Source organism: Equus asinus, chromosome 3, assembly GCF_041296235.1.
Source record: "Equus asinus isolate D_3611 breed Donkey chromosome 3, EquAss-T2T_v2, whole genome shotgun sequence".
Lineage (NCBI taxonomy): Eukaryota > Metazoa > Chordata > Mammalia > Perissodactyla > Equidae > Equus > Equus asinus.
Window position 1 is genome coordinate 106,756,841 of NC_091792.1, and position 24,664 is coordinate 106,781,504.

Below are 24,664 nucleotides of genomic sequence, written 5' to 3' on the forward strand. Positions count from 1 at the left end.
CCTGTGTATAGCAGAGCGGAACAGTGCCCAATCTTTTTTGTGTCGTCCTTTCACCTTCCAGTGCTGTATTAGACAATGCTCTGCTACTATTCATAGGATTTTTATGGTTAATTTTTCTTGAAGTGGGTGGCCACTTCTAGTCTGTCTTAGTCTGGGAGTTCCACTGAAACCTGTCCACCATGGGGACCCTGCTGGAATTTGAAATACTGGTAGCATAGCTTTCAGCATCACAGCAACAGGCAGCCACCGCAATATGACAACTGACTGATGGGTGGTGTGGTTCCCTGACCAGGAAACAAACCTAGGCCGTGGTGGTGAGAGTGTATAGGTCAAGCTTCCTGGATCCACGCCCTTATGAAGCCATCCATCTCAGGATGTTCCTTTATAGTACCTCGTCCTCTCTTATGTATGAATTTATACTCTGTTTAATTAGGACTAAACAATATTTACCTTTGTTTTTCTTTAGTGTGTTTTGTTTTTGGCACTGGTATCTTGTCTCTTAGACTTGTTTCCCAATTTAAGGAAGAGTGTCTACATGAAACTCTCTCTTTTTCTTCTGAAAGAACTCTCCATTTTAGCAAAACGTGGGTATGGAAGTTTTGCAAAGTTAGCAAATTGGTTTGGAATTATCTTTTGTACTTCTTAATTAAGATGCATTATATATTAGTTAAAATTGTCATAAACAAAAAGGAGATTTTTATAATCTAATTGCTGGGTGATGTAGGGAGATGAGAAGTTTTATGTTGGGTTAACAATAGAATTTTCTGAGAGTAAAAAAAATCCATAAAGTTGATTCTGTCTTCAAGTTGATATCCTTAAGAGTGCTGATCAGAAGAAGGTTAGAGAAACAGTTTGTACTTAGCAGTAAAAGCCTCATTTGATATTTTAATTCCTTCTCTTCTTCTCTTTCAATTAACCTCACAGACAGTTGACATCACCCGTGTCCATGAGAGTTGAAAACCTCTGAATTGACATGTTCCAAGAATGAATTGGGCAATTTTGTTTTTCTTTCTGGATTGCTTTATTCTTTGGAACGTGACATTTGAAATTATTTTAGTGGTTTCTTTCTTGTTTGGAATTGGCAGGCCTTTGCACACTGATCTTCAAGGCTCACAAAGTCTTGTCGCTCAATTGAAGTAGTTTCCTGTTTTTTAGCGGAAGCACCTGGTTAGTACGAGAGCTGAAGGCTGTGCTGTGTTCTGTGGCAGCATCTTGTTTTCCAGCTGAAGGACAGAATGCCTTTCAAATTGTCCTCTGCTTCTTGGCCTTTCAACATATTGTCTCTGTTAGTGTATTCACTGCATTTTTTTCTTGACTTTGGATTGATCACCAAGTATTTTGGAAAAGGACATGAGTGCTTCATCTTTCACTGTGTTTCCTTTCAGGAGTTGTTTGTGGTAGCTGAATAATAGAGATTAGTTCCTTGTCTCTAGACCTCTGGGAATCCAAGACTGGGCTTGGGAAAAACCTAGAAGAGTACCTGATAGCAGTGGTCTCTATGGATTGGGCGATTACATCACTATCTATACAAGGTAATACATTTCCTCTTCACTAGAGCACACAGAGACAAAGGGATTGCCTAGGTAGGTCCTCTCTCTCTGTCAGTTTTAGTCTGTGATGGTCAAAAATAATAACAGAAGAGTTAAGATGGCCACAGTCATCCTGGCATGGTGAGTCATATAAAGAAATCAGTCAACAGATATAGCACAAAATAAAAAACAACAACCTGAATCATGAGATAAAGATCAAAGTTGGGATTGGATCAGGTGGCAAACTGGAGTCAGAAAGGTGGAGACCAGGATCCTGCACACAGACATCAAAGTGTCATAATAGTAGCCAGAAGGTGGGAATCAGGTTGATCAGGAAAAGTTAGAAATGCAAAGGAACAGAGTCAGAGTTGCAAATGAATGTGAAAGTGCAAAATGTCCATTTCATAAAAGAAAGGAGGAATAGAAATTCCATGTCATAGGCCAGAGCAGGGTAGTGTTGGAGGCGTGTATCACAGACAGGGAAGAATGTGTCTGCAGCTGGCTACTCCCTGTGACCTTGATGTTCACTTTTGCTTGGGAACCCAGGTATCCTGGTGTCCTGGCCACTGCAGTGGGTATGCATGTTTACAAAGTGTCAAGTGTCTTCTCTATTAATCCACCAAACTGGATTCTCAAAGTTTAACATACTGGAAAATGGTCCCACTATAATTGATATTTCTGGTATTATGCAGTTTTCACTGGCATCTAACATGGACAATCTTATATTTTGATAAGTAATACTATAACAGATCTTTTCATTGTTTACATCATGTGGAAGGAATATCTGACTCATGAAATAAGTTTGTTCTAAGGAGCAGCTCATTTTATAACAAAGTCTTGCTCTTGAAAAGTTTGTGTGAGTTGAATTTTCTGTAGATTAATTTCTTGGAAATAATGACACTTTTATGGAGGGATATAGAAATTCTTAAGTGTAGAGCTACCTGCTTATTTCATATGCTTTTGAAAATATGAATTTTTGTACATCAGCCTTGCTCAAATCAGAGTGGAAGTTTTAGAGAGAAAATCTGAAGCTAATAAAGGTTAAACTTCAGAGCTGGTCACTTGCACAGATTTCTTCTCACTTCTTGGGAATGACCCCCACTCACCCTTCCACCCGCCCAACTAGTTTGGATGTCAAGACTGATGACACCACACACACCAGGAGGATAGAAAAGGTTTGTTACTCACATAGTGAGGCTTTCTGGGGAGATCAATGCAGGTGCAAGCTGGTCCAGGTGACTTGAGGCAAGCAGAGTGAGTTGGGCCTTTATGGTGGTTAGGGGTGGATCTGGGGAAGAGTTCATGGTGGGCTTGGGGTTTGTGAAGTTTGAACTGCCCTCAGGCTCCAAAAGATGTGGCATATGCATTGGCCTCCTTATCTTAGTTGCCCAGATATGGGATAGGGAGGGAGGAGGATTGGGATTTAAATGCTGTCAATGGTCAAACATCAAAAATGGAGTCAGTCTCTTTATTACAGGAGCATACCTAGCAGCGTGGTCATATGCTTTTGCAATATTTACAGAAATAAAGTATTTAACCATGGTTGCTTAAGACCACTGTCTTTTTCCTCTTCAATTTCCCCTCTGTCTCACTTCTGTCTGTGTCTGGAGATGATGTTGCAGGTATTTTAGAGAACAGTTTATGACGAATTTAATGTGGGAATATATTTAGTTTGGATATAGGAGGATGTATTTATGGGGGTCACAGTCACTTTTAGGTATAGTTAAGTTATTGCTAGCCTTCCCAGTGTGAGAGGCTTCTAGAAACAATTCTATTGCCCACTGTGCAAGTTATCTGGCATTGTGATTAAGGTACCTAGCACCAAAAGAGGAAGAGAAACATGGTTTGAAATGTACAGAGCCAGACGTGAGTCTGTGCAAAATTCTTCACTCATCAAATATGTACAATTGTAAACAGAAGATTTGGTTCTTGTTGATGTCTAGTCAAAATGGAAACCCTTGCCTTGATTATGCAGCATATACAGTTATATAATAGATATTGTGTTATATACAATAGTTACAATACAATTATTATTATACAATATACAATTATAAACTCTCTCATCTCTTTATCTGTGTATCTCAGGAATATCATGAAATAGAATTTTCAGATGTTTTATTTTTATAGCGCGCGAACCAAGCTATTCACACAGTGTGTACATCTGTGTTAAGCCGCATGTTTTATTCATATGGAAATGCTAACATTGTCAAAGATACTATAAAACTCATACTATATCACTACAATTGAGGACATCATCAATAAACTGCCATCATTTCAAAAGGTGTTTAAGATAAGTCACTTTTACAAGAAAACTTGAAATACTCTAAACTCTTACAGCTTATATATGAAAAAAACTTGGTAAAAGTTTTCCAATATTTGACATTAAAAAATATGAAAAATTTACGTCTTTTTCAGCAGTGAGTTATAAAACTTAAATGAAATTGCTAAACTTTCGATATAAAAAGATGTTTTAATCAGCCATGCCAAAGGAAACCTGAATTATTATTTTTGCTTTTTATAGAAAAGATAAAGTCATTTCATTTGAAGAAGTGATCAAAGAAGATACAAAAAAATGCAGGATAACAAGAATTATAGACCACCCCTTAGGTGGTTAGTTTTTAAAAATGTTATTTTTAGGGGATTTTGTCAGCTTTATGAAATTTGTAAATTGTTGGGATTTCTTATATTTTTCTAAATAGATCCTCAATATTGTATATAACTTAGAATTAATAATTTTGTATTCTTTTCCTTAAGAAAACCACCCAAATTGTATAAGACTCAGGCCCCACAAAACCTAGATCTGGCCTTCAGTCACAGCATAGGGTTCTGAAGTCAGTCATCATTTCTCTCTCTTTATGGGTAGACTGCATCATAATGTAACCAAGCACTAAAGATGTGTAAGTGTGGTTACCACTGTTACTATCTTTACTAACAAACAAAAACATAGAAACAAAGAAACTGGTCTTGTTTATCTAATGGTTATTTGTGGGAGGTATGTGAGATTCCATGAGAGAGAGAGTGTGTGTATGTTTGAGTAAGTATGCGTAAATGTAAGATGTTTGGCTCAATTAATTGCTTTGTTGAGATTAGTAACATAGAAAGTGGGCATTTCATAGTTTTAATATTCATAAGTTTATGGCCTATCAAAAGTTTAGATAAAATATGTGACTGCCTAAATCTTGGCTCTGACACTTTTAGGCTGTGTAATGGGGGATAATAATAGTTTTGAGGATTAATTGAGTTAATATTTGCAAATTTCTTAGTGTTCGGCAGTACCATGCAAGTGTTAAATAAGACAAATTGTGCCGCTGGTGGCGCTTGTAGGTTTTCTTTGTTCCATTGGTCAGCACCAAGTTCAGTGGCACCAAGTTTTCTCTGTGTTGGGGGGTGAGGCTCCCAGGTTTCCAAGGCTAAATACAGACAGAGCTTTTTTTTGGTCATTTTTTAATTATTAATTTTTATCAAGGTAATATACTTTAGCTGTCCCCAGTCCTACCCCTCATATCCCAGTTTGTTCTCCAGAGGCAGCTGCTTCCAACTCTTCTAGCTGTTTCTTCTAGTATTTACGTCCATATTTTAGAATCATAAGCTTAACAGCTATTTTAAAAATTGGTAGTCTTTTAAGAAGGTATAACATACTTTCAGTAAAGTATATGCATCTTAACCTTTCCATATGGTGTGGCATATCTTGAATGTTTATGTATGTTACATATGTATATGTCTGTGTGCCCGGAGACCAGATCAAGGTAGAAAAGATTTCCAGCTCCCCAGGGGCTCCCTTTGCCCCTTCCTAGGCAGAACCCTTTCAGCATAACTAATCTGTCACCTTAGATCAGAGTTTCTCAACATCAGCACTAGTGACATTTGTGGGTGGGCACTGTATGTAGGATGTTTAGCAGCATCCCTGCCCTTTACCAATTAGGGTAGGCAGAATAACGCTCTCCCATCCTCAGAGATGTCCATGCCCTAAATCCCTGAAATGTGTGAATATTTGTGTTGCATGGCAAGGGGGAATTAAGATGGCAGATGAAATTAAGGTTGCTAATCAGCTGACCTTAATATAAGCAGATTCTCCTGAATTATCCAGGTGGGCCCAATGGAATCACAAGATTCTTAAGTGTAGAAGAGAGAGGCAAAGTCAGAGAAGGAGATGTGACAACGGAAACAGAGGTGGGAGTGATGCACTTTGAAGATGGAGGAAGAGGCCGTGAACCATGGAATTCTGGGAGCCTCTGTAAGTGGAAAAGGGAAGGAAATGGATGCTCCTCTAGAGTTTCCCGAAGGAACAACCCTCCTGACACTTAGATTTTAGCCCAGTAAGATCCATTTTGGACTTCTGAAGAGACAGAGTTTTCTGGGTGATCCATAATGTTTTTTATTTGGAACTTGAAATTAAAAATTATTTGAGTAAATTATTCTCTGTTCTGGGCTAACAGCTGCTTAGCGAATTTCACCTAGAATAGGTTATTTCCTTTCTATTTGGTCACACAGCTCCCTGCAGTTCCTCTTTTGTAAAACATTTGCAAAAATTTCTTTAATGTGTCCTTCCAGCCAAATATCAAGGTCTGTGAGGACAGCAGCCCTGTATATTGCTGCAACTCAAGCACCAAGCACAGTGCCTGGCACATCGTAGACATTTGCTGAAGTGAATTACATTGAATTGCGTGAAGCATCTTAGGTGAAGCACTTTTCACGTTCTCCCACAACTCTGTGTCGTGGTGACTCCTGAGTTGCATGTATCAAACCTGATGTGTCCGGCCATTGCAGCACAGCTGGTGCAGCTGTAGCTATTTTATTTGACAGAGCTTCCTGTCCCAGGAACCATGCCACCCTGTATCTCACCCTCTCCCCGACCCAGCCAAGTGCATAAGACTCGTGATACACAGGCTCACACTCCATCTGGCGATGCCCTGAAGTGGTTAGGAACTCTGACCAAATTGATAAGGCATTCTCAGTCAACCTATGACTCTCCCGTGTGCTTAAAGAGAAATTTGGAAAATAAGAAAGCTCTTTTATTGTATTTTCTTTTAAATGGAATTGAATGTGTATGCAACATTTCAAGACTTCCTGGACGTATAGTTTAGTCAGTCTCAGAAGGCATGGATAGTCATGATTCAAGAAGACTTTGTGTTCTGTCTCTAGGGGAAATTGCCAACTTTGCAACAAGTCCCATTTCAGCTGCCAGGCTAGGCTGGCCACCTAGCAAAACAACTTTGATAAGGGAGGATACCTGTCCATTCTTCTCCTCTCCCTGGTTTGTGCAGTTCACTATTCAAAGGAAGTTCAGAATCTAGGGACATTTTCTTTTAGTAGAACAAGGACTCCAAATGGCATGGTGGAAGTGTCTTGGTATTTACTAGATAGAGGAATGATGGTCTGGGGAAAAGTTGGGCAGACCTACTGGGTCTGGGTATGGTGCAGCTGGTGAGCAGTACCCCTCCTAGAGAGGTACAGTCTACAACCTGCACAATATAAGGGGCAGCTCAGGAAGCATGAGTGAGGGGGAACAGGCTGTGGGGAGGGCTCTGAGGCTTGGGCGGAAGTTGATTGAGAGAAAATTTAATAATATGCTGAATGTGAAATGAAGCTAATGGCAGACTTGCAAAACGGATGAGCCTCTATGTTCCATTGGACTGCCAGTGTGATGTGACTCAGCAAATTAATTTTACCAAGGGCTCATGGGGAAGTTGGGGGGGAATGGGCAGGTATCCTTCCTTATGGAAATTGTCCCTCCAGGTGGCCAGCCTAGCCTGGCAATTGAAATAGGGCTCATTGCAGAGATGGGAAGGGTTGCCCCCATTAAAAACTTTCTGGGGAAATGAGATGATGGCTGCCAAAACTGAAAGGGATAAAGAGCTCTTTGATGGCAGGAAATATGTTTTTGACTATGTTGGCACACAGGTAATAGTAAAGTGCCTAATAGTATTTATTAACTAAATGAGCATCAAATTGAGCATTAACGTGGAGTTGGCATGAATCTGTTCAGTTGTTGCTAGCAGGAGCAGGAGAGGCAGCATAGAACTGGATAGTACAGAGACTCTGATGGCCTCATGGTGGAAAATTAGTGGGGTGTGGCTTTATCTGTAAGGCTCAAGCTGCATAGAGGTTTGGAAACCAGATTTTGGTATTAAGAACTGACAAGGAGATCGAGGAAATCTGGCATTTAGTACTCTAAAGTAGGAGTTCAGAGCTGTTCTTTTTTTTTTTTCTTTTTGGAGGAAGATTAGCCCTGAGCTAACTGCTGCCAATCCTCCTCTTTTTGCTGAGGAAGACTGGCCCTGAGCTAACATCTGTGCCAATCTTCCTCTTTTTTTTTTTCCCACCCCAAAGCCCCAGTGCATAGTTGTATATCCTAGTTGTGAGTCATTCTAGTTTTTCTATGTGGGATGCCACCACTGCATGGCTCGATGAGTGGTGTGTAGGTCTGCATCCAGGATCCAAACCAGCAAACCCCAGGCTACCAAAGCAGAGCACACGAACCTAACCCCTCAGCCATGGGGCAGGCCTTTGATATAATTTTATAATTTATCTTGCTGCCATCTCTTCCCTTTACTATGCAGGGAGTCAGGAACGCTCAAATTTTTCCTTGACTGCTTATTTGGCTTCAAGGTGTGCTGTTAGTTCCTTATTAGCAATTTACCCTTCTCTGCTTAGCTCTCCACCCTGGGAGGATGACCATACAAACTCCGTCACATGGGTTCCCTTGCCTGTGAGATTTTGGTGGGAGTCCACTGATGAAAGCAATAGGAGAAGGACAGAGGAAGGGGTGTTATCCTGCTCTCTCCCTGCTGTGGGCTGCATTGTCTGGCAGTAGTTACGTCCCTCCATAGAAATAGGTTCCATGGGGTGGCCTTTCCCTCCACTGTCTCAACTCTCATTCAGGCTCTGGTATGGCTATTTGATCCCTTTGCCCCATTAAGCCTAGGCACATTACCCCTCCACTGTGGCTAGACCCTGACTACCTCAACATCCCTTCTTGGTTCATTTAATCCTGCCCAGTCTCTTTAAGAAGATCCTTTATTAAATGCCTTTTTTTCATAAAGGGTGTCTGTTTCCTTCTGGGAAGTAGACTTATCAGCTGTTGGTAGGTAATAAAATATAGGATAGAGTGGGAGTTATCATGACAGTTATCATGGCAGTAGGTGCATGTTATTGCTCAAATACTTTATTTGTTTTGTGTACTGATTACACGGTTGGTTCCATTGAAATAACTGAAGTTCATTTCTCCTAAGAACTCACAGTGGTTTGGAAAATATCATTTCTCATATCTTCCAATGAAAAATGGCAAAGGATTTATTCCAAAAACTCTTAAAAGTTATATTTTTTGATGTAGTTTTGTTGTGGTTGTATTTTTTGCTGGAGTGGTGAATTAATGGTAGTTGTAATTTGAGTAGTAGCTGTAGTAGATGCTGCAGTGGTGGTTGCTGTTGATGTGGTGGTGCTGGGTTCTGTTGCTGAATAAGTCGGTACTGTTGAGGAAGTGGTGGCTTCTGTTGTGGTGACAATGGGTTCTATGGAAGTGCTGGTGGTGGGTGCTGTGGTGGTGGGTTCAGTGGAAGTGATGGCTGCTGGGGTGGTGGAAGGTTCAGTGCAAGTGGTGGTGGTTGCTGTTGTGGTAGTGAGTTCTGTGGAAGTAGTGGTTTCTTTTGTGGTGGTGGTGGGATCTGTAACGGTAGTGCTTGTGGTTGTAGCTGTGGTGGTTGTTTCACATAGGGTTGTAGGGGTGGGGCAAGGAGGGCAAAAAGGAATAAAGGGAAGTTGGCCTTTTGGCACCTGAGGAGGTCCTGGAGGGTAAGGTCTTTGTTGGAATGGTGGTTCTGGGTAACCTGGAAAGGGTTTAGCTTGTTTAATGGGTCCCTGTGGAAGGGGTTGAAATGGAATGCGCCCTGGGCCAAAGGGAGGAGGAGGAGGAATGCGCCCTGGTGGACCAGGAGGAGGAGGTAGCGGAATAAGTCCTGGGCCACGGTGAGGAGGAAGGCGTGATGGATCCCATCCTCGGTAGGGTTGAAGAGCCTGTGGCAGCTGGCCAGGTGGATATGGTCTCCTGGGCACTTTTTGACTCTCACTGGGCTGTGGAGATAAAAACCAAACAAAAACAAAAAACAAGGTTTCTAAATTTGATCATTTAAAGTTCAAACATTAGTTTATATACTTTTAAAAGTCATCTAGTCATATATTTCACTGAGAAAGTGAGTTAGAAAAAAAAGAGAGAATTTCTCTTCCCTTCCTGAAGTCTGGGCACTCAAGGAGAACTGGGATAGTATTAAATGTAAAACAAAAGACAACTTTCTTCTCTGACCTACAGATTTTAGAGGAGGCCAAAGCGCCTTGATTGCCTAATAGAAGAGACCTCCTTTGGAAGTAGTTTCAAGTGGAGATAAATGGAACTATCTGGGAAAATTCTTTCCTACTCCCCATACCAAGAATTCAGTGTGATTCCTGGCTCTGAACCATTGATTAATTGTGGAAGTATTTATTGAGAAACTGTAACATGTAACACACTTTTTTAGGGGCTAAGGAAAACAGAATTAAGGCATGAACCCTTTCTACATTGGTCTGAAATCTAGTAGAAATTATAACCCCCCAAAGTACAATGTAAGACAATACAATAAACAATCTATGGGAAGTACTATATGTAGTGTGTTGGTTAAGATGAAGACACTAGAGTCTGATTGCTGGAGCCAATCCTTCTACTTTTGCATGCTAACTGAGGTGCTACACTCTCTCTGCTTCTGTTTTCTCATTTTTAAAATGGTTCTAGAAATTGTTCCTACCTTATATAGTGGTTGATAGGACTGTATTTAATGTATGTAAAGTGCTTAGACACAGTAAAGTATGGTAAGGACTCAATATAAATTTGAGCTATTTTGTACTCTGTGATTATCAGGCATGGTGGCTGGTATATATGGTAGCAGTTCAAGAAAGAATTGATAAATAGTGCAAAAAAATTCTAGATGCAATAGCAGTTTGGGGGGAAAGTTTAATTTTGGCTAAAGGAAGAGGATTATGGATTGCCTTGTAGAAAAGATAACATTTGAAATAAGGCTTAAATAATAGAGTTGAAACAGGGAGGAGGAATTCAAATTAAAAGAATGTTGTAAGCAAATGAACAGGGTGAGGAAAATACAAACCCTATTCTTGGGACAGTCAGAAGACCAGTTTGTCTGGAACAGAAGTTTCAGGAAGGCGCAAGACTCTAGTCACAACCTTTGACTCCTTGCCTCTGTCTTTCTGCCATATTGCCCTAAGAAACATCTTACTTTGGGATCGATTCTACACAGACTACCTTCTCTATTTCTACTTCCAGGCTGGTGAACATTGCTGGGGAATGCCACAAATCCCTAAATATTAGAAACACTAGGGATTCATAGTATCCACCCTCATCTGGCTCCTCAGCAACGCTAACCCATTCTCCCCAGCTTCCCCAAAAAAGCTATCTTCGCAGCATCTACATTCTTTTCTATGCCTTCTTCCCTCCCACCCCCAAAAGAAGATGATCTTGCCTTCTATTTCACAAAATTGAGGCCATCACATGGAGAATTTGGCTGTTCTGCCCACATACGTATAAAGCTCACTTATATACGGCTGTTCCCACTTTCTGTTTATGACCTTCCTTTTCTCCTGTATTCTGTGTCTATCTCCTACACGAGCTAATGATAAGCAAAATTTTCACTTAACCTGATTCCAGTCTGCTAGTTACTTCCTTGAACAAGGCAAAGAGCACAGGCTCTTCCCCTGAAGATGTTTGCAGGGAACAAAGCCGGAAGAAGTTCTCAGTCTGTTCTCAGCTTGGTTCTATGGCCTCTGCTGCTCAGAGCCTTGCTATTCAAAATGTTACTTGCTGACCAGCAGTATCAGCGTCACCTGAGAGCTTGTTAAAAACGTAGATTCCTGGGCCCCAGGCAGACCTATTGGATCAGAATCTGCGTCTCTGCAAAATCCTCAGGTGATTTGTATGCCTATTAGAGTTTCCAGAGTTTTGAGAAATATTAGCTGGCCTAACTTATTTAATAACTGCTTATGATCAGTTTAGTTCACACAAAGGCTTTTGGTTTATTTTTGATAATTCTTTTTACCATAGTCCATTTCTGTATACTATTTTATTTATATTACCTTTTTTTTTTTTTTTTACTTTTACTCTTTTTGCTTCCTTCAACTTCTGCTTCTTGTACTTAGGGGTTGGAAACTGCCAGACTGACAGCTTAACCAGAGCAGCATGGAGAGTAGATTGTGCTGCAGACAAAGGATTGTGCTGTGTGGAGGATGGCAGATCCTGGCTAAAGTGCTGCCCTTAGCCATCCTGTGTGCCTGGCAGACATCCTCATCAATCATGCACCCTTTGTCATGGAGTTTAGACTTGGCCCATAATCCATCCCTGAGCCATACTTCAGATATCCTGTAAAATGGCATGAGTTAGCAGGTAGGAGTCAGAAACCTATTTGTTTTTCCTGGGAGTCAACTACACCGATGCCCATTCACTCATTCTGTCATTCAGCTAATACTTAATGAGGCCTTACCTCATATCCAGCAAGGTTTAGTTTTAATACAAGAAAATCCATATACTAAGTTCCAGTTTTTTAAGACATGGAATCCTCTGCTTCTTATATAAATGGGATTCTATGATCTTTAAACTAGAAAAAAGTGTGTCTCAAGTTGCATTAATCTTGCAGTCAGGCCTCTGGAATAAAAATGTGCCATTAATTCATAAGAATCTTCAAGATTGATGCTTTGTATAATGTTCCTCAGAAGTTGCCTCTACTCAATATGAAACAGAGGGTTGTAGGAAGGGGAGCAAAGATAGCATTTTCTCTATTATTGTCTTTGAAAAGTACTGTAGTAACAAAGTCATATTTAATTTTACCCAACTTTCCCAAGTTCATTTGTCTAGGGAACTTCCTTTGTTTTTGAAAAATCTTAACCAGAGTTTATCAGTGTGGCGAGAGAAGTCATATTTGTCACAATGCTTCAAAAACATGGTTTATTCTAGCATGATAAATTTGATAATTAATTATAATCACTGGCTTAAGACTTTTTCATTTGATATATTGATTTCAGTTGAATTTACCTTACAAGCTTTGCTGGTATACCTTTATGTAACTATAACACAATGGTATGAGAAATTAATTTTAAAAAAAAAACTATTTGAGTAGTCTCAAACTTCAGCATGCATATGAATTCTCTGGAATGCAAGTTCCAAGACCCCAAAGCCAGATAGGCTTTTTTCCCTCACGCTTGGGATAAGCCCTGGAGATAAACATTCTTAGTAATTGGCTCAGGTGTTTCTGATACAGAAATCCCTTGGAATAAAACATTGTTCTACTTGAACTTCATATTGTAGATGAGAGTCTGAGCTCAGTGAAAATAATTGAGCTCAGATTCTCAATTATTGTCCAAGAATATTTATGCAAACGTCTTTAAATGTATCAGAATAGTAATTCTGCTCTATCTGCTTGTATTATTGCTAGAGCTTGCTGACATATATTTGTTCATTGTGTAACGTAGACTGATTCCTAAATAGTTTCCTTCAGGTAAATACTGTGAAATGAAGGCCCAATCCATGAAGGTCCCAATTTTGAATTCAACGTTGGTTCTTTCTGTGTCATCCAGCACTGGACTCAGCGCACAGTGGATTGCCAGCAAGTATTAAGAAGTGAAACATACTCTGAGCCCTCTCTCTCCTCTCTAACTCCCACCTCAATGTCAACATACCCTAGGGTAACTGTTCTTTCTCTGAGGTTCATATTATTCTATTGAGGTTTATGGCTATGGAATTTATCATTTGCTACTTCTGCATGATTCTTTTTGGATGTTCTATAGAACCTAATCAAATGCTTTTCAAAAGTTTGAATTGTCACAAGTGTTTCTTGAGTGAATAACTTTTCTTTTTCTATTTTTATTTTTGCTTAAGTGAAAAAGTAGAGAGTGGAATAAAGTAGGACTTTACTTACTCTCCAGTCAATTAAGGGGAATGTTTCAGCTGTAACCAATGTGTTTTTAGACATCAGAAAGGTTTTCTAACTTTAAGGTCTTTACAGATATTTTCAATAAAAACTATTGTATAAACAGTGATCTGTGCGTTGATGCATTATGTTGTCCTTTTAGAAAATTTACCTTGAATCTCCAACTTTATCATGTTTTCCCATTTCCTGTAGCCTTAAAACATTTAGTAAGTTTAAATTATGTTTTTCTGACAGGTTGATTATAGTTTTTTGAAAGAAAAAAAAAGGGAAGAGACGTTCTTAGATCTTTCCCAGATTCTGCCTGCCCTCTGTCTCTTCATGCCCATAACTACTGACCAGATAATCATATGTAAAAGAGAAACAGAAAGGAACATAAGAACAAGTCTATAATGATTGACATCTTGACACTATATTATATAAAGGACAACATCATTGACATCAAAACTTTTGTTGAAGTTATAGTTAATAAGAAATACATAAAAAATATTTAGAACTAGGAGAACTTACCGTGGAACATGCAATAAGAGCCAACAGGCTGAAGATGGAAGTTAGTTTTTCCATTCTTTAATGTTGCTCTTGAAAGCAGGTCAGTGGTTGTCCATGGTTAGTCAAATTGATCAACATTATTTTTCTTAATTTAAAATCAAACTTTAGAAAGGATTCTAGTGCATGTTATGTAATATGACAAAGAAAAGCACTACAGCCTTTTAAAGATAGGCTTGCCATTTTGGGGAAAGGGAGCAGCATATATGTACAGTAATATTGTTATGTTTGTGATATTTGATAACAAAGTGATGGGACTTGTATTTTATGAAAGGTAATTCCCAGATAATTGTTCAAATACATTTAGAAAATAAAAGCATTTTTGGAAAGTCCCTGTTGCCTCTGGTGGTGATTACTTTGGAAAGACATAACTTATTTGGGTATACTTTTGATAATCTTTGTTAAAATTAGTCAAAACTTAAAGATTTCTGTATCTGTAGACTCATGACCTGGATAGTGTTAATGTGACTGGACTATTGTAAAAAATAACTTAATACAATCATTTTTTAAAAACAAAAAAGTTACTCTGTTAGATTTATCTGAAGGGAAAAGAATTGTGCAATGTGTATCTTTCCTTCAACATCACTCTACTAAGGTATCATTGCCTTGATATGTTTTTTTCCCAAGTGATTCCCAAAAACCAATTATTATCCATCAATGTCTGAATAGAAAAAGAGGTTCTGTCCTTAATCTGATTATAGTTTTCAGCAATATATCACAATTACATGGCAACCTATGTTCTGGGAGGGCAAAGTTCAAGCACTGTCATGATGACAGGTTGCCTTGGGGTCTGTCATCTGTAGTAGCTTTAAAAAGGACATAGGAAGAGAGGTCCACAAATTCTACAGTTGTATATCCCTTTTAACATTGCTTTCTCTAATAAGCTGTATTTTTTTTTTTATTGGCACCTGAGCTAACATCTGTTGCCAATCTTCTTTTTTTCTTCTTCTTCTTCTTTTCCTCAAAGCCTCCCAGTACATAGTTGTATGTTCTAGTTGTTAGTGCCTCTGGTTGTGCTATGTGGGATGCTGCCTCAGCATGGCCAGATGAGCGGTGCCATGTCCGCACCCAGGATCTGAACCGGTGAGGCTCTGGGCCACCAAGGTGGAGCACACGAACTTAACCACTTGGCCACGGGGCCGGCCTCTCTAATAAGCTCTCTTTAAAGGCAGTTTAAAAACACATAAAAAGCCAAACTCAAACAAAAACAACAGAAATGCAAATCTATCCTTATATGTCTGTACCACTCCTACTCATGATTGACTTTAGAGACCATTAAAATATATCAGCAGAAAAGAGTCAATGGATTGTGAAATTGGATATAAACTGCAACCAGTCAACATGAATGTTCTTCTTAACAGATTCTTTCAGAGATTATAAAGATTTGGTGAGCTTTACCACTGGCATTAATTTTCCTTAAAATACGTCTGAGTATTTTAGGTAGCATGACTATTTTTATTTTTTCTTCAGCTTTATTGAGGTGTAATTGGCACATAAAATTATAAAATATTTTAAAGTGTACACATGATGATTTGATATATGTATACAATGTGGAAGGATTCTTCTCATCAAGTTAATTAATACAACCATCATCTCACATGTTGATCCTCTCTTTTTGTTTGTGAGAACATTTAAAGACTACTGTCTTAGCAAATTTCAATTATACACTACAATGTTGTCAACTATAGTAGTCATGTTATACATTAGATCCTCAGACCTTATTCATCTTAAATTGAAAATTTGTACCCTTTTACCCTCCTCTCCCTATCCGCCCCCCCTCCCCCCCGCCCCCCCCCCCCCGCCCTGAGTCCCTGGCAACCACCATTCTACTCTCTGTTTCTGTAAGTTTGGCTTTTTTTTTTAGATTTCACATATAAGCGATACTGTGAAGTATTTGTCTTTTTCTGTCTGGCTTATTTCACTTAGCAGGATGCCCTCCAGCTTCATCCATATTGTTGCAAATGACAAGATTTCCTTCTTTTTTTTTTTTTTAAAGGCTGAATAATAATCCATTGTATATATTTACCATACCAGGAGAATGATATGCTCAAGAATATGAGCAATGGTTAGAATTCCAAGAATCCAAATCCTCCCCTCTGTGTTTTTAAGTACCTACCTTGGCAGGAGATGCTTCTTTGGAACAACCGAACTGTTGATTAATCTTACTTTTTGCAAGATACTCAGTTTAGGTTGCTGCAATTTGAAAATTCAAGAAGTAAACTAACTTCCACAGAAAAATCTGCCTTCTTAAATACCTCTCTCTGGATTTCTATTGGAGTTGAGAAAAACGTTGAGGAAAGGTCATCTTCCGAGGTGGTTTTCTGTACTCAAACAAAGAAATGTTGTGGTTGCCAGTTTGGCAGCTTCATCCATAGAACTGTGATCCAGTCACTAACAGACCCTGGAGAAATATGCAAAATACTCTAATACAGTGGTTTTCAAACTTGACGGCACATTAAAATTACCTAGGGAGCTTTAAAAAAATTCCCAATTCACAGACCTTATCCCAGACCAATTTATCAGAATGTATGGGGCAGGAAAACAGGCAAAAAAGGTATTTTTAAAACTCCCCTGCAGTGATTACAAAGTGAAATCTTGTTTGAGAATCACTGCTGTAAGATGGTCTGGATTCTGGAGTTTCCGCATGTTTAGACGTATATATCGGAAGTGCCGTGTATACAGGAAGAGTTGTGGATTTGGGAAGAAGGATTTTGAAGAGTGGGAAAAGGAGGCAGTTGACATAAATGCCGTCTCTCAGTTTTGGAAGAGGAAAGATCTAGTAGTGGGAGGGGGAGAACTAGGAAATAGTCTTTATAGTTTCTTGATCCTAATTTGATATTTCTTTCCTAGATGTGTAATTTTAAGTTACTGTCAATAGGCATTTGAGCTACTTCAAATATCAAACATATGAAAATTGCCTAATAAATTTTCCTGTAGCTAATGAATAGCTGGATACTTAAAGGGTAAGAAAATACTCCAGGATATATTGGGTTCTGTAAGTATGTGGTGTTATCACCATTATCTGAACAATATGAATGGATATAATAGCAAAGATGATAGGTGTCGGAAAGTTACATGATCTATTTTTAATTGATGGCAAGTGGATATAGTAAGTTCAACAATTTTATGATTAAGATGAATCTAGGTACTGAGAAGTTTACCCATATGAGATAACGTTTATTCAGTTGAGAAAAAATTATCCCATGCTAGAAGATATTATACTTTATTCTCTAACAGCTATAATTTGTTGAGTCCTTACCGCATCCTAGACTGTATACTAACCGCTTCACATGGATTAGAGCATTTAATCCTCACAATAACTCCTTGCAGTTTACATTGTTATGGCCAGATTGCTGATTAGAAAATGACTCATAGGAAAGTCAAGTAACGTGCTCAAGTTCACACAAATTTTGAAGATAGGCGTTGATCTTAAATTTGACACATTTCAGAGCTTGAATATTTTTCCACTGTACTATTTGGTTCCCCAAATCCAATTGATTTCCAACCACTTAACTAATTAACATACTTTTTATAACAGCACTTATTGAAGTGTGGATGCAACCCATTAGTACTCTGTGATATCAATTTAGAGAGTAGTAAACAGAACTTAAAGAACGGATAGAACAGAATAGAAAAAAATAGATTAAATTACATGTGTCTTTTCAAGAAATAGTTTATGGTTATACATGTGGGTGCATATTGGGTTATTACATAAGTTTTATGTCTTTGAGTTGCAGTCAGAAAAAATGTGAAAGTCTTTGTTAGAGGGTAGTTAAGTGGTGTGTGTGGGATGAAGTCACTTAGCCTGATTGAAATCCCAACTCTCCTCCTGTGTTGAGCTGTGTTGTATGGCCAGTGACTTAATCATATGTGTCTCAACGTCGTCATCTACAAAATAAGGTAGTACAAATCTATTTCATAGAATTGTTCTGAACTTTGAATGAGGTTGGACATATAAAAGTTCTGACCCATGTGATTAGTAAATGTTAGTCTTTTTTTTTTTAGGAAGATTAGTCCTCAGCTAACATCTGCTGCCAATCCTCCTCTTTTTGCTGAGGTAGACTGGCCCTAAGCTCACATCTGTGCCCATCTTCCTCCATTTTATGTGTGGGACACCTGGAACAGCATGGCATGATAAACAGTGTGTAGGTCCACGCCTGGGATCCAAACTGGTGAACCCCAGGCTGTTGAAGCAGAGCATGCAAACTTAACTGCTGTGCCACCAGGCTGGCCCCAATGTTGGTCTTTCAGTAGGAATGTCTTTCTTATTTCATTCAATTTTTAAAATATCCTAGTATGATGAGTTTCTAGGAATTGAGGAGTAATGCATATTTAAATTTTAAAGGTGATTTAAAAGCTTTTGGTGGTGATGGGAGAATTGAGTTGAAATTCATCTTAAGCTACCAAGTTTTCTTTGCCTTGTCATTTCTTTGTTAATGATTTTGTGTAATTGACAATTAGAACTCATGCACAATCTGTTAATTTGCTAATTATTCTTGACACAATTCCATTGCTGTACATTTATATGATCCAGCAAATCTTCTAAGTTTATGCTGAATACTTTATGAATTGTTACCTTTTCTAGTCACATACTCTATGAAAAAGATTACTTTAGTTTCTCCTTGGTGCTGTAAATTGTTTTGATGCCAAGATACTTTTTCAGCCAAGTGTTTTACATATAAGATGTGATTTGCAATCCTAATGGAACATTGGCTATGAAGGATCTAGGATGAACATCATCAAAACTGAAACAATTTCCGCATGGTTCACAGCCAACAAAGGACAAGAGCATTTGAAGTAGGTGGAAGCACACTTCCTTTATAAACAAAAACTGTTTACTGAAGTGAAATTTTAATTAAAACCTGACTTTAAAAGATCTTGACTAGAGACTTTCTAGAACAATACCTAAAATAGCAACTGTCTTTTGAAACAGGAAATTCAAGTTGTGGGTGGAGTCTCGTTGTTAGTGAATAAAATTATTTAATAAAATTTTTTTCTAAAGAAATCTGTATTTAGCAGAATTACATTCAGTGATTTATGTTTGCTCCCTGTTATAATAACACTTTTCTTCCTTTAGTTCTGTCAGTTCTTGCGTCATATACTTAGAGGCATGTTTTAAAACAAATTTAAAATTGTTAACTTATTGTTGAATTGATCCTTTTGTGTTAGGAAATGTGCCTTCTTATCTCTAGTAATACTTCTGGTCTTTAAATTTATTTTATCTGCTGTTAGGATAGCTACACCAGCTTCCTTTTCAATAGTGTTTTGCATGGTATACTTTTTTTCCCTTGATTCTCAGTGTCTCTAGTTTAAGGGGAATAGCATGCAGACAGTATAACATTTTTAAAAATCAGGTCTGGCCATCTTTGTCCTTTAGTTAGATAATCTAGTTCACTTACATTAAATGTTAAGTACTGGTGTCTTCATTTTTAAATTTATTTTCTTACTATTTGTTTTCTATGTGTCCTATTTGTTATGTTTTCTTTTTTTGCCCTCTTTAGGATTAATCAGGTAAATTGTTCTTGTCTCACTTTCCTTCTATTCGTTTCTTAGCAATAAATTCTTTTATTATTATTTTAGTGACTATCCTAGAGATTAAAGCATGCATCTTTGATTTTTTAACGTCCATTTTAAATTAGTACTTTTATTACTTCCCAGACAATGCAAGATTCTTACAAAAATTTAGCTCAATTTACTTACTTTCAACTTTTATGCTATTATTATAATGAATTCTAATTCTACATATAAAATGCATGACGTTAATATTTTTAAAGTATTATTTATTTAGATATACCCATATGATTATCCTTTCCAGTTTCTTTTATTTCTTCCTGCATTTCATATTTCGATCTGAGATCATACTCCTTATGCTTGAATATCTCCCTTTAGAATTTTTTTTATTGTGAGTCAACCAGTGACACATTCAGTTTTATTTTCTGAAAATCTCTTTATTTTGCTTCATTTTTGAAATACATTTTTACTGGGTATAGAAGTCTAGGTTTCTAGTTACTTTTTTCCAGCACTTTGAAAATGTTGTTCCCTGTTTTCTGGCACAGTGCTTGTTAGGGCTTTTTGGATTTTGGAGACAACATATACCACATTTGAGTGAGCTACCCCTGATCTCAATTTACCGAGTACACATCAAGCTACCAGTTTTGAGTGGGGACCAAAGCAACAGGAGGCTCTACAGCACATCTGGGGTGCCATACCAGCTGCTCTTCGGCTTGCACCTTTTAAGACTCGACTCAGCAGATCTGATGATAAAGTCTGTGTGGCAAATGGAGATGCTGTATAGATCCTCTGGCAAGAAAAAATAGCAGCATTACAGTGAGACTTAGAATTTTGAAGGAAATTCATTCCTTCTTCTGCAAATAACCAATGTCCTTTTGCGAAACATCTCCTGGACACCTGATGTTCAGTTGATTAAATTGTACCCCACCCATCATAGAAGGGGAAGAGATTTGCCTGCACTGGAATAGACATCTCCCCTGAATACGGATTTGCCTTTCTATCCATGATACTTCTGCTATAATGACAACATATGGACTTACAAAATGCTGTGTTCTCTGTTGGTATTCTACCACAACGTCTTTCGGATCAAGAAACTCGTTTCACAGCAAGAGTGTGGAATGAGCTCCTGCACGTGGAATTCACTCTTCTTACTACAAACTCCTTCACATAGAAGCAGGTAGCCTGATAGGACAGTGGAATGGCCTATTGAAACCTTTATGATGCCAGTTGAGAGTACATACCCTCCAAAGATGGGGCTCTATTTTACAGGATGAATATATGCTTTGAATCAGTGACCAACATATGCATCCGTCTCTTCCATGGCCAGAATTCATGATATCAGTGATCAAGGTACAGCAGATAGTGGCTCTTATCACTATTATATGTAGTAGCCCACTCACAGAATTTTTGCTTCCTGTCCCTGCAATTTTGAGCTATGCTGGTTTGGAGGTCTTCGTGTCTACCAGGCCCTTTTGGTCTCATGACACTGAAAAAAGACAAATAAGGGGGTTACCCTAACGGCTAGATTGGTTGATCCTGATTTCTAAGGGAAAAATTGGGTTGCTGATGAAAAACAGGAACAGAAAGGCCTATGGAATTCAGGGGATTCTCTCAGGAACTGCTTACTACGTTCATGTTCAATAGCTAAATTTAAAGGGAAACTGTAGGACCCCTGAGGATTTGGGTCAACCCATTAGGAAAAGAACCTTGGTCAGCTGTTAAACTCAGTTTGCAGTTTTCCCAACACTTAGAGAAACAGCCTCACTAAATCATCTCAGAAATGCCAGGACCAGCCTTCCAGCATCCCTCCATACCAGACAGGGTCTTGGACCAAAAGGATCGTTCCTCTAAACTCAGAGACACCAGCACCAGCCAAGAAGTTCTGCTTTTTCATTGGTTTGCGTTTCACACTGCAGGACCCTTCTTGCAAGCTTCTAAGTTTTTATAATTCCGAACACTGCCTTTCTTCCCTTAGCCCTAGGAGTGTTAGCTTCTTTCTGCAGTTGGTATTTCTGTGATACCTTAGTGTTCTCATTTTGCCTTTCAGTGACTCTGTTAACAAGTCGTAACACCTAGTTAATGATACTTGATATTAAATTCTCTCTATTAAAAATAATTCACGTTGTTTGTATCTCCTGACAGGACCACGACTGATGCAGTGACTCAATAGCTGCAACACACACTCTGCTTGACTAGCCGCAGTGGTCTTGGGTTCAGGAGGATGTTCAAACTCACAAGACAAAATATTCCTCACCATGTTCAAGTTTACTTAGCATTCACTTAGAAAGTATACAAAACAGGTAACAGAACAGCATACTTGGCAATAGCGTGGTGGAGATTTTGTGAGTTTTAGGCTTCCTTTCCAGTCACACCGAACCTGAGATGTGCATGGTCATGAGAAACAAGTCTGGATGTGAAGGGAATACCTAAGTTCAGAGAAGCCTTAATGCTTATTGATTGCAGGAGAATCTGATGTAGTTAAAGAGCCGTGGCTGGGTCTTCTGGAAGCTCAGGCTAGAGGGATATTTTTGTGTGAATACTATGGCCCACTTAAACTATGCCAACATCTCACTCATAAATATGGTCTCTTTTGTTACTGCCTTATAACCAGAATGCCCAGAATCAAAGCTAGAATGTCGTATTTGGAAAATATTGCTATTTCAGCCTCTTACATAGCACATGTTCCTGTGAAGCTAATTTTGTTCAATTCTGCATACTGACTTTCTGCTCATTGTAGTCACCCCTTCTCATTTCTTTTGTCAAAGCTATTGTTACTTGGCTAAAATCATCCTGGATGACTTAAATATTCAACTGGGTGTCCCATCCATCCAGTGTCCTCTTGCCTGTGACTTTCTCATTTCCAATGACCTTTCTCTTCTCTACTTCAGCTGTTCATTGCCACAGTCAGACTTTCAATTGTTACCATAATGGATTTCACTTCTAAATCTCTCATTCAGGCATCTCACTCAGGGATCAGAACCGCCTTCCTTTTAAGCTTAGATGTTCAACTCTTCCCACTTACATCTCACCTGGAACACCAGTCCACTGACCCTTTGACTCTTTTGCAATCTGTCAGCAATCTTTGTTTGTCCTTCCCCTCTTTAGTCAGCATAGATTAATGGTAGGACATTAAAGTAACCTTCTTTCTAATATCTTAAGTCAGTATTTAAAAAATTTATCATCATGAATAGCAGTAAGAAATACATGGAACAATATGGCCGAGGATGCATATACATGCACGTATTTAACAAAACAAGGGGTTATGAAGTGCAATGCACTGTGTTCCATCCCATTCCATTCCATCCCAGATTATCTATCTTATCCAATTATATTTCATCAAAATTCCTTTCCATCCTAGATGGAGAACATATTCTCTGATCTAGGATAAAGAGTAAAACCCCTAGACGTTTTCATAATCTGCTTTAGTGTGCAGAAAGTAAAACGATCACTTATTATTTCTTTAGTTATGATTATCTACTAAATACCAAGGAGGATTCAGAAAATAATATATGTATGTATCTCAGAGTCTATCATCTAGGAAGTTACAACATATTTAGAAAAGACTTTATGAAAAAGTAAAATATAAGAAAAACACATTTAAAGAATAAATTATGTGACAGTATAAATGTTGCAAAGGAGGTGGGGAAAGAAAACTCTGGTCTTTTCTACTTGTTACCATGCACAGGGCATGATCTACATGCTGCAAGGCAAAAGCCAATTGTCAAGAGGTAGGATTGTGGCAGAGAAAGGGCATTTATTAAGTGATAAGCCAGCAAATCAGAAGATGGGGGAACTAGTGTCCTAGGGACACCATCTTAAGGGGGGCACAGAATCTTGAAGCAGTTATGTAAGCCAGTGGGTTATAGGGGAGGGAGTTAGGAATGTTGACCCTCTGGTGTTACGGACTGGGAGTCGCCACACTGGATCTTTCAGTTGTCATTGACGATGGCTTTCAACATAGACTCTTTGTCCAGGGGTCATCACATTCCTAAGGAACTCGACATCGCAGCCGAGAGGTACGTACACAAGCAGGGGCCATAACATCTACAGAGCATGTATATCTCTGGAGGGTGCATTTCCAGCTGGGTTAGTTAATCAGAGGTCCATTCAAAGTTACAATATAGTTTATTTTCTACAATATGGCTTCCCTTATGTCAATCTTGTGTTGAGCCAGTATCACAACCACTTCCCTAAAGTTGTAGACTCAGTACGCATATGAATGGTCTGTCTTCCAGGTTATTGCAAGTTACAGTTTTACCTAAATTTTGTCACTGCATTATATGCTCTCATTCTTTTCATCCTATTAATTCCATATCCCCACTACCCACTAACTGATTGTTAAAACATTTCTTAGTCTCTTTTTCTAATTTCTCTTTTGTTAGTGCAGCACCCTACTTCAAAATTTCTCTGTTACCATTTTCTTTTTGTTAGAGTAGGCAAGACTTCAGGAACAAATATACCCAAAACATAACAGCTCGATACAGCAGAACTTAATTTCTTGCTCATATAACTTTCTATTGACATCATAAGTTGTCACAGTTAAGATTGGGGAGGCTTGTTTACACAGAGTCATTGAGAGTACAAGGATGGTGGCAGCTCTGTTATCTTCAACATGTGATTTTAAAGATTTCCCTGGGGATCGTTGTTCCAACAGTAGGAAGGGGGAAAGATCATGAGGGAACACATAGGAAGGACTTGTGGCTGGGTTTAGAAGTGACTCATCACTTTCTGCTCCCATTCCATTCCTTAACTGGCTGAAGTTAAGGCACATGGTCACACCTAATTGCAAGGAAGCTTGGGAAATGTAATCTAGCTGTATGTCCAGAAAGAAGAGGGAAATGGATTTTTCTCTGACACCTTAGGGTTCCTGCTATAATCCAAATTTCTTTGGCGTTTAGACTCCTCTCCTCACTTTAGGAGTTCTCTGAGAGACTTGACATTCCTTCAGAATGACTCTTTGGAATAAATATTTCCAGAGAGGTCCCTTTGATATATATATATGAAGGACTTCCTAGATATTTGTGGATTTCTTAAGCCCACTATTTAATGATACGTTTCTTCAATAGAAACTTGAGATTGTTGGGCCTATGAGGATATTCTGAAGCCTCATCCATCTTGGTG

The 24,664-nt window shown here is 38.5% G+C and overlaps 1 protein-coding gene and 1 long non-coding RNA gene across 2 annotated transcripts in view; one reads left to right on the plus strand and one right to left on the minus strand.

Annotated features, from left to right (window-relative positions):
* The first annotated feature begins 1,400 nt into the window (after positions 1 to 1,400).
* Positions 1,401 to 24,664, plus strand: part of LOC123283794 (uncharacterized) — a 95,137-nt gene continuing 71,873 nt past the window's right edge. Inside the window, exon 1 of the long non-coding RNA XR_011502476.1 lies at positions 1,401 to 1,532. This is a non-coding gene — a long non-coding RNA (uncharacterized lncRNA). The remainder of the gene's footprint in view (positions 1,533 to 24,664) is intronic.
* Positions 8,838 to 14,278, minus strand: LOC106835114 (opiorphin prepropeptide-like). Its single transcript, XM_044766099.2, has 2 exons — positions 13,997 to 14,278; positions 8,838 to 9,599 (listed from the first exon to the last, which is right to left on the minus strand). Exons 1-2 carry the CDS (start codon positions 14,048 to 14,050, stop codon positions 8,838 to 8,840), a joined length of 816 nt encoding a protein of 271 aa, XP_044622034.2. The 5' UTR covers positions 14,051 to 14,278.